This window comes from Diadema antillarum, unplaced genomic scaffold, assembly GCF_040938485.1.
Source record: "Diadema antillarum isolate AM-2024a unplaced genomic scaffold, OU_Dant_1.0 seq00000986_RagTag, whole genome shotgun sequence".
NCBI classification, from domain to species: domain Eukaryota; kingdom Metazoa; phylum Echinodermata; class Echinoidea; order Diadematoida; family Diadematidae; genus Diadema; species Diadema antillarum.
The window spans coordinates 85372-96548 of record NW_027271826.1 but is presented as its reverse complement, the minus strand read 5'-3'; the positions used below and the strand labels follow the sequence as shown (position 1 = coordinate 96548).

Here is an 11177-nt window from a genome sequence, read left to right as displayed (position 1 = left end):
ACAAAGGAGAGAGGTTGAATGGAAGAAACGGCGCAGCTATACTGACAGATTAACCATGTTAACAGATGGATGATAGCAGTGACCGGGCATTAACTTACAGAATGAAATAAGATGAACCGAAGAACCAAATTTGATTGAGATTGAACATTGGCAGATGATTATAATGCGTCAACCATGTGGAACAAGGTACCACGGAATAAAAGACACATTACAGATATCAATAAATTAAAGTCTGCCTTAAATATGCGTTTTTACAGTGTAAACAAACACGGAACTCCGTAGAGTACCATGATCGCAAATGTGAGTGGGATTTTTTTGTGTATTTTCTTCTTTTTTTTTGAGCGCATTGGGACATAGACATGAACAATATGTTTTGTGCGCTATCAGAAAGCACTTGATTATTATCATCCTTCATGCTTTGATTCACAGTCTAAATAATTGGGTCTGATCCTCAATGTAAAGCCCCATACAGCCTGTTGACTGTCCCATAGGTATACTATAAAGTTCTACTTCCAGACACGCATGCTGTGACATTTTGGCTGTCCCACGTAGATTTAGAAAAAAAAATGCTTTATACCGCCCATTGACACGATTATTGTGGCGAGCACGAAATAAATCACAGCATTGATGTATCCCAATATGTCAAAAAAACAACAACAACAAACAAACAAATACAATCGGATTTTTGAATTGATAACTTCCAATAATTATGATTAAACTGTCTGAATGTTATTTCAGGGTTGAAAATATAATATCTTACTAATATTTTGCAGAAAAACCCCATTCGATTTGGTTAAGTGGTCACAGAGAAATGTGAATCGTTGTGAAGGATGTCGTGGATGTGATTCTTCCAAGTTTGGCACTTGGATGCTCTTGGAACTGCATGTTAATGTGTTAACACTATAGACAGAACTTCGAGGGAAGAGATTCCTGACATGCTTCACAAAAAACCTCATTTCTCTTTGACCACTGAAACAAATCGGATGGGGTTTTCTGTAAGATGTTTGTGATAATTTATAGTTTTGTACCCTGTAAATGTATTGGATTGATTTACTATATTTAAAGCTATCATTGTGGAGGGTCCTGTTATAATTCTTATAGGACATACGGTATAATATATAGTTATATGCATATACATATATGATAATTGAAGACATGAATATAAGAATGACCCAAGTCCAATTTTTGGCCAAATTCAGTTTGACATGGGAAATTGTAGCTTATGCATGGACTCATCTTGTGTATAAATGATAAATCCTAATTACCCCCGGAAGTGCCTGAAAAGAATGAGTTAAATCTTATATGAATGGAAGAATGAAGGACTTGGGTCATTCTTACATTCATATTATAGCACCATCTCTCATGTTTCTCTCATCTCTATAGCAGAATATCATGTATGATATATTATGATTCAAAGAACGACCCAAGTCCATCACACAAAATGGCCTCTCCACAATTAATATGAATGCTAATTGTCATAATGATATATGTTCTAATTTGTATATACAATGTTGCCTTCCCATCACAGTTAAACAGAATATTATTGGACAAATCAAAAATATATGAAGTTTTTTTTAAGTTTACTCGAAATGGTCTTCCATGGACTTGGGTCGTTCTTATATTCAGATACTCTTTTATACAAACATATTATGAGAATGCATGCTAGCTCTTAAATTTCTTGCACAGGAAACTGTTTCACTTGCAGTTCTTCAGTCTTCCATCACTTTTGGACCATTCTCCTAGCTTTGGTTGGTCATTGTTTGTGGTGTCCTTCTTACACTGATCTGCATGTGAGGCGGTCTTTTTTTTAACCATGGAACTATTATACCAGCTTTAGCTCCATGTTCTTACACCGCACTAGTGGTTGCACCCAGGGAGGTGAGTCACCTCCCTGGTTGCACCGTAGAGCTACATAATGGTTGCACACTATTTCTCCACGGATTGCTTTGTACCCTCTACCTCCCTGTTGGCGTGACCTAGGGCTGATTGTCGATATTAACCGATCCGATCCCAGGAGCGAAAGGGAAGGGGGGGGGGAACAAGTCAATAGAATTGTTTAGTAAATCTGAGGTCATTATTTGCAAAACCGTTGCTGATTATTCACGGGATGGTTTCTTTCACAGGTCGGTGAGAATACTGTTCAACAACATAGTCTCTGCTATCAGTTTAAATATAATATAAAAAAATCAAAATCGTGATAAACAAACATAATGCAAATTGAGGCCCCAAAAAGCATTGTGACAGCGGGGCGTGCTTCAGACGACTGTCAGAGTGGTGAACCTCACGATCTAGGTGGACAGCAAAGATAGTATAGAGATAGCTCATTAGTTAAAGGACAAGTCCACCTTCACAGACATGTGGATTGAGAGAATGCAGCAATAGTAATAGAACACATCAGTGAAAGTTTGAGGAAAATTAGACAATCCGTTGAAAAGTTACGAATATTTTAAGTATCTACGCAGTCAGTGATGGATGAGAAGACTACTACAGTGTATGATGTCACATGCGTACAACTATATAAGGAAAATAAAAAGAGAATTTCACAAAACTTTACTTTTTGAATAAAGTGCACATTTCTTCGACTTGCTACTGACGTATGTTAAGGGTATATTATTATTCTCCCTGCCTTCTGAAAGAGAGAAGTCGAGTGTTCCTTTATTATGCGAGAAAAATGGAAATATGTTGAATTTTCTTTATTCTTTCTTTATATCGTTGTACTCATGTGACTTCACAAGCTATAGTAGTCTTTTCATCCAGCCGTTGCTGAGCAGAATATTTAACTTCAAAAATTCATAACTTTTTAACGGATTGTCCGATTTTGCTCAAACTTTCACTGATGTGTTCTACTATATAATATTGCTGCATTCACTCAACCCACATGTCTACGAAGGTGAACTTGTCCTTTAAGCGTCTTTGGTGGACAGGCAAATAAACTACTGCTTAGTTTGATAAACGACCCTTGAGCTAACATGCATGTCCCTATTCCGTAAAATTCGCGGTGCAGCATTATTTAGAAAAAAATATATATATATCCCGAAATCCCGAATCCCGAACTGTCTTGTTCTGAATTCCCCGCATGCCGCTCTTGGGATTGCTCGGCTTCGCTTATAGTCGGCAAAAAGGGAATCGACAAAAAGGGCCCAAAGCTAGACTATCGATAGTACCACCATGACCTGATTAAAACATACCAGGAAATTGGATTTACAGATAAGATGACAATCTGAAGTTATTTCCTGGTATGATATTTTTATCTGAAACAATTCAATAACACTCTTTTATGCTAATAAAAAGTGTTTCATGAACCATGTAGACCCTATACGTATAGGTAGGTTTCCCCGTACCAGTTGTGTACGTACATAGTACATGTAAACTGTATTTTACAGGGGCCGCAGCACCTTTTTTTTTTCTTCTTCTTTACGGGGGGGGGGGGTACGATGTGTGGATCCAGGTCAATGGTAAACACAGATATTGCCGATCATCCTTGATCGGCTTTGGATCGATAGTGACCGCGTCTGCTCAAATCTCAACTGATTATCTGCATTACTTGTTATGAACCACCAATTTATACACAATTTGGGAGTTTATTTCCATCTGCTACAGAAAGGTTAGTTCGCTCGATTTTGAGATGGATCTCGATCTACAAACCCATCTTAGTTTCTGAAATATTTAGCCTGATTACTTCTGAACGCTGCAGGTTTCATATGTTTCTTCATCCACTTATATTAGTAAAGCGCTTCTAGACATTTCTTTGATGTCCTTTACATGAACCAGCATGCTCGTAAAGTTAGGCTTATCAGATTCCTGTGCCCTTGCTGATCCAGAATCGACAAAAGTTGGAGAGAAATAGCCTTCGCACCTGTCAAGCCTTTTTTTTTTTTTTAGGGGCGACCTTCCTGACGAAAAAAAAAAGAGAGAAAAGAAATGTAAACCACTGTGATTTCTTTAAAGATTACCTTCAAATCTATGCCTACCGCCCCCCCCCCCCCCCCCCCCACTTCTTGAGCAGTTGTGTGCATGTTGTCACGTGATTTCTTCTTTGTGTGCTACGTACGCCTTCAGAATGTTTATGCTGTAAGCCACCTTCCTGCTATAAGTGGGTTGTTCGAGTTACAGGTCACATCATATCGTCTGGGAAGGTACTCAACTTAATCTGGTTTATTTTTTTACATTTACGACATTGTGCTCAGGGGGGCACGACTTATGGTACTTATCAAAATAGGAGTATCCGGTGTCGCGCGTTCATTTCAGAGTCCAAGTCCAGATGGAGTTTACACAAGCGGCTCATTAGATTAGCGCATTGGACCTTATACATACATGTATACAGTGTTGCAGGATCTCGCCCCGACAAGTGTGCTCTACTACAGCAGTTGAAAACCATCCATTAGACCATCATGTCGGTGGAAGTTGTGCAGAAGGATGTTGGGTACCTCCTGGAAGGTCCTCATTGGGATGACGTCACAAAGACTCTTCTCTACGTTGACATCTATGGTCAGACCATTCACCGGTACGACCCAGCCAGTGATCAGGCAGACAAAGTTAACATTGGTGAGTTCCCCATATACAGTTTTTCCATTGCCCAGAACAGAACGTTTCAGGTACCTATACAATAATATGACAATAGCCCTGACTCTGTTTCTATGGGCGGTTCTGCTCAATACGAGTTATCATAATACGCTATTTATAAGTGGCAGTTGCTGCATATTGTGCTGATGCGTATCATAGTCCTTTGACTAAATATGATTGGTTGTCTGTGTTTTCGAATCATCACTCATCAAGATCTGTTTTTAGTCGAAATATACGTGTATCATGTATGGATATGTTCCTTTAAGTTGAAATCAGATTGAAACGGACCGGCCATTCGGTTGTCCTGAAGATTTTTAAGAGTCTTGCATCATCAGTATTTTCCCCAACTTGGGCTAAATACATTACAGGTGGATCAAACATTGAAGTACCACTTTTTCTATAACGTCTGGCATCATAACATTGAGCGCTTTATTCTATCCGTATTTTAAACTAATACCATAAACTAAGCTCTACTGCAATTTGGCATCTCCAAGCTGGACTCTTTTATAACGCAATGGTCTGCAAAGAGAGTGTCCTGCCCCAAAGTATACTCAAAGAGGCAACTCTCAATATTAAGGCTGTGGGGGTGCGATCCAGTTGGAACATATACCCATCAAAATGAGTTCTGCAAATCATTACGTTTCACATATCATGTATCTCGATACCGGCATTACCTTCATTACACTGCAAAAAGTCCGGTGTTAAATAGTGAACATCGAGCTGGTGTTAAATTTTCGGTGCTCATTTATAGTGTTAAATTAACACCTCCGGGTGTCATTTCCAAATTTTAAACTGTTTTTTGAAGAGTTTCTTAGTAACTGCACTTCTTGTTGATTTTTAATTTAAACAAGACGATCAAGAATTTTACATTAAAATACTAGATTTTTGAAAAAATGTGAAAATAAATTTACACCAAAGTAACATCAGCTGGTGTGGTCTCTTATTGAAGCTGGACGGGTGTTAAACCATTGATGTTAACACCAACAAATATCAAATCAACACCATGTGGTGTCATTTTTGAATTAACACCAGTACAGGGTCAAAATAACACCAGGTACAGTGTCAAATTAACACCACGAAGTGTCAGGTGAGCACTTTTCAACACCATCATAGTGCATTTTTAACACCTGTGGGTGTGGTCCTTTATTGAAGTTTGATCGGTGTTAGATTTAACACCCGTGGTGTTAAATCTAACACCGATGTTTTTACAGTGTAGATATGACATCATGAGAACATCAGGGGGGCGTTTCATGAAGGAACTTGTCGGATAAAATGTCCGACAAGTCAATTATATCCGACAAGTTCAGAGAAATCAGCCAATCAGACTTAACAATTTCTCAAAACTTGTCGGATATAATTGACTTGTCAGATATATTATCCGACAAGTTCGTTCATGAAATGCCCCCCCCCCCCCTGATTGCCATAACCCTATGCCCAAGGGGAGGGGGGAAGCATTGTGCCCGCTAGCTTGTTTGTCACTTCTATGCCCTTTATCCGAATTTGGTGATTTTTTCTAACATTTTATAAAGAACATTTTTGATGTGGCAATCGTAAACTGGCGACCATGTCCGTCAGATTTTAAATGTTGTTCTGTTCCAGTTCCAGTTAACAGTGAGTAGTGGATGAAATGAGTGTTTTCTTAGCTGTCATTCGTTGAAGGACCAAAATAAGAAGTAATTATGGTGTTGAGTTACCCTGAAGTTTATTGTCGTTATTATCAGACGAATCTATGTGCACGTCTTATTATGTTTAAAGATAGATCCATCTACAGAGCCAAATTTACTTACTGCTTGGCATCGTAAAACTGTGTTGATGTAATATAATTATAATCATACAAAACAAATCGACGAATAAATCATTGGGATGAAAAATGTATTGTATTTACGAATAGACAAACGTACAAAGAGAAAAATACTACTGGTAAATACATGCTTTGAGTTTTTAGGTTTGGCACTAGTATTAACCCAACGGCCCGAATTGACGAAGGTGGTATTATCTTTGTCCATGGTTTAAATCATTTCAAAGATTGTATCACCTTCGTGAATTCAGGCCAATAGGTTAGTAATGCGTTAAGGATTACACCTGGGAGTGTGTAGCAGCTCCAATTCTCTTTCCATCATTGTTATTGTGCCGAAGTGAATACATTGTACATGTAACCCCCATTCCACCTTTCACTCCAGGGGAGACGGTGGGCGCTGTTGTGACGACTCGAAGTGGACGAACGTTGGCGGCAGCAAAGCACCGCATCGGATTCGTCGACTGGAAGACGGGAGGTGTAGAGACGATCGTCGAAGTGGAGCAGGATAAACCGACGACCAAATTCAATGACGCCAAATGTGACCCCATGGGCAGGTTTTGGGCAGGTACTGGACGAAAATGAGAAAAATCCATACTAAACTCAGTTATAGATCTAGTTTGGCTTGATCAGAGTTCCAGCATTGATATCACATCAGCGCTAAAGCTAAATCGCAAACTTATTCTTTTTTATTTCGAAATATTGAGTATTACAAAGAACGCAACCCCCTACGGGAAAGCAACAGAATACATCCTATACACATGGTCAATTAATGCTCCTATTTTCTTTCTGCGCTGTTATAGTAAGACTAAAAGGTCTTTTCAGTTTGTACCTACACACCTGATGGAATACGAACTTTCAGGAAGCCTAAAGATGTTTACAGACTAAAAATAACATTTGTCTCTGTTTGCGTTTGTTTGTTGTTGTTGTCGCCGATGATAACCATTAGTTCTGGATGATAAAAATTGATATCCACAGATGAAGAAAAACAACAAAATTATACGAAGGGGGGGGGAACTCACTCACTTTAAATTTCATTGAAATAAAGTGTGGTGTAAAATTGAGGTCTTGATCATTGTATTTGATTAAGTGGACAAGTTTATATTCCAGTATACCATCACTTTGTTCGTTATTCTCCATCCTCTTCGATTAATGCAGGTACAATGGGTTCGGAGGACACGTCTAAAGGACCAGGGGCCACGGATAAGAAACAGGGCTCCCTCTATTGCCTGTATCCTGACAGGACTATTATCAACCGTGTACAAAACGTAAATTAAAGCAGAAAATAAGAGATTCTCTTGTGTGTGTGTGTGTGTGTGTGTGTGTGTGTGTGTGTGTGTGTGTATGACTTGTGTGTGTGTGAAACAACGTAATTCTCATAGTGAACACTCGCCAGTGTTTCAAAAAACCACAAAACATGAAACATGGTTTGGGGGATTCCTAACCATTTCTCTAATATGACATTAGAAATGAATCTGCATGGTTTGCACATAAATGAGTTGCAAAATCAAACATTCGAAAAGCATGTGTCTTTATTTTCGCAAGGGTTGTTTTCATTTAATTACCCATCATTGTGTTGATTTTATATAAACTGATGTAAATGTTTTCATTGATTTTATCATTTTGAAGAACATGATATCACGATCAATGCGATTAACACATTCGAAATCTACGCGAAATCACTGTGTACATACGTAGTGACCGTGATGACAGCGTCATGTTCAGTGTGTTACTTGACTCATAATATGAAAACCAGGTGCATGTGAATAAGCAATCTTGGTTTTGTTTGCTGTGTGTTGTTTTGTTTTAATTTGCTTTGTGTTCTTCCTTAACGTCTTTCTTTTTCTTTTTCCTTTACATCATGTAACACAGGTAGATATCTCAAACGGGCTGGCCTGGACCGCGGATAGGAAAACCATGTACTATATCGATTCCCTCACATTTGGGGTAGATGCATTTGAATACAACATCGAAACCGGAGAAATTGGTAAGGAAACATAACAAAATTAAGTTCCCTTCACTCCTAAAACTTTACATACTTCTTCAAACGAAGAATAAACGCACTTGATGTCCATATGATTACTTGTCGCAAGTATTATCACCATTTTACTACTGGTATGTATTTCTACATTTTGCAGGGATAATAATATAACATGCTTAAATTTCTTGCAAATTCATATCCTGCAAAGATTTAATGAAAGTTCATTCGTGCCAATTTAGAGTAATTATCTACAAAACTCAGTTGATAATTGTTACACAATCTCCCTTATCAATCATTGCCATTTTCTTACTTGTCTCATTTTTGTCATTGCATGATGGATATAGTTCAGAGAATATGTTTCGAGTAGGAGATTTGAGAGGATATCAAATCTAGGGCGGGCGAGCTTTCTTAGTCGTTCAGATGAAAAATCAAGATCAATAATGTATAACGCATGGACAACGCTTTAAATGACGTCATTACGTATCAGTCCATTATGGCGACGTGTACATCGAAAGCTCTTGTCATGACGTCATAATAAACCGCCTCTTTTTGTTGCAGCCAATCGGCGCCAAGCCTTCGCGATCCCACGATGCGACGGGATCCCAGACGGTATGTGCATCGACAGCGAGGACATGCTATGGGTGGCGCTTTTCAATGGCGCCGCCGTCATCAGATACAATCCGAAGACAGGTAAATTTATTCTTTTGCTTTTTTATTTCAGTTCGTTTCATTTACTTTTTCGTATCCAATATCGAACAAAATTATTGCAAGCCAGCAATCCTTCAACTCCTTCACTTCTCAAGAAATTGTATCTGGAGTGAAATGGACTGATTTTTTTTTTTCTCACACTCATTCAATATTCGACTCTTGACTGCAACTCATCGACTCGGCCAATTTTCGTCCCATGCGAGTTTGGTTCGTGCGGATTTTATATTTAAACATAATTGCATACATAATTACATACAGATACCTAAGTATATCAGCATTCATAACTGCAGTAAGCTTCAATAGGAATGAAAAAAGGTCGCAGGCCATTGGAATAATGTAGATAATCCAAACTAACTAACCTAAGTATCCATGTAAACACACGTGACCAACAAAGTGAATGAGTCTACTAAAGATATTAATCTGAATCGTTCTGGCTCATTGGCATAGATGACGATGGACATGATTGTCTGGAAAATAATGACGAATAGATTTACAGATATCTAATATTTTCCTCTTAAATGTGTGGCTCTCGGTTTAGGAGAGAAACTTCAAACCATCAAATTACCCACAACTAACATCACAAGTTGCTGTTGGGGCGGAGCCAATTTGGACGAGCTCTACGTGACGTGCGCAAAACACCACTTGACGAAGGAGCAGCTGGAAAAGGAAGACACTGCCGGGTCGCTCTTCCGGGTCACTGGGTTAGGGGTCAAGGGGGTCAAGAGCGAACCCTTCAACGACAGTGAACTCAGCCAGTGATATCTTCTCTTCGTGCCTACGCGCGTTCCGTCTGAGATGAGAAGCGCACCAAAAGGATTTGGCGAACGTAGTTACATTAAACCGAAAAGGCTCTGTAAAAGTCGTTGCCATTTAGAAATATCTATTTTTGGATTAAGAGTTTGTGATTACTATCTTGACCTGTTACTGAAACATATACACTGTACAACCAAATACATGTGTGCCTGCTTTTCTCTATGCCTTCTCTAGGAATGCGATAAAGTCCTCTTTCCACATCTGAATGAATGGTTTGGCGAAATTCCTCTTGTATTTTACTACCATGACATCACGACTCGTAGTCTCCCACTCTACAGTACACGTCACGTGAAATGAAACATAATCATTTGAACTTGATAAGCCTTGATATGTTTGTCGTGTCTTGTTATTGTACTTTCCAGAATTTTTATTCATCGTTTCCTACATTCGCACAATTCTCAATTTATGTTCGGGGAATGTTCTCATGAAATCCTCTACACTTTAATATTGGCATGTACATTTTTTTTTTGTTATACTTATACCTCGGAATCATCAAGTACTTGAACTAAAGGCTGCAATACATCTATCCAAACTGAGGAACAAGGCAGGTATATTCTACAGAGATGGCTATTCAACCTACGTACACAGTATCATATTAACGTTGTCAAAGTGTATACTCCTATATCGTCATCGAGTAGATCATGTCTTAGGTATGCAAACTTTTCAATAAAAAAAGAAGAAAAAATATATGAATGTGAAAGAAAGGAAAGAAAAAAGTTAGCAACGAATGCAAAGAACGAGATATCCAAAACTAGAAAAGAGTCTGAACAGCTGTCATTAAAAAATAAACAAATAAATAAATAAATAAATAAATAAAAAATGAGACAGCTAGGTGATGAAAAGATCATGATGAAACCAACGGCGATTATTTAGAAGTAATGATTCATTGTACAGTGGAAGCTCAGTATAACGAGATCCTTGAGACCAAGACAATTTGTTCTTTATATCAGATACTTTGTTATATCAGTAGTCAATAAACAATACAGAACAAAGGAAAATGAATTCATTGGGACCGGAGGAATTAGTTTGTCATATCAGGGGCCTGTTGCATAAAAGTTACTATTGTGGTAACTTTGCCATCCAATGGTAACTACCCTGACAACAATACTCAATAGCCAATCAAATCAAGAATTCCATGGAAGTTACCATTGGATGGCAAAGTTACCATAATAGTAACTTTTTTTGCAACGGGGCCCCAGGTATTTGTTGTATCAGATCTCTGTATATCGAGTTTCCACTGATATTGCGCTATAAATGAAAAAGTCTAGTCAATTAGACATTTATCCACCGATCTTTTTTTCTCAAGTATCGTTTGTA

General features: G+C 38.3%; 1 protein-coding gene across 1 annotated transcript; it reads left to right on the top strand.

Moving 5' to 3' along the window:
• The first annotated feature begins 4226 nt into the window (after positions 1 to 4226).
• On the top strand, positions 4227 to 9905 carry LOC139742213 (regucalcin-like). Its single transcript, XM_071652789.1, has 6 exons — positions 4227 to 4545; positions 6744 to 6926; positions 7517 to 7626; positions 8231 to 8345; positions 8898 to 9029; positions 9586 to 9905. The coding sequence occupies exons 1-6, from the start codon at positions 4392 to 4394 to the stop codon at positions 9804 to 9806; spliced, it is 915 nt and encodes a 304-aa protein (XP_071508890.1). The 5' UTR covers positions 4227 to 4391; the 3' UTR covers positions 9807 to 9905.
• The last annotated feature ends 1272 nt before the right edge of the window (positions 9906 to 11177 follow it).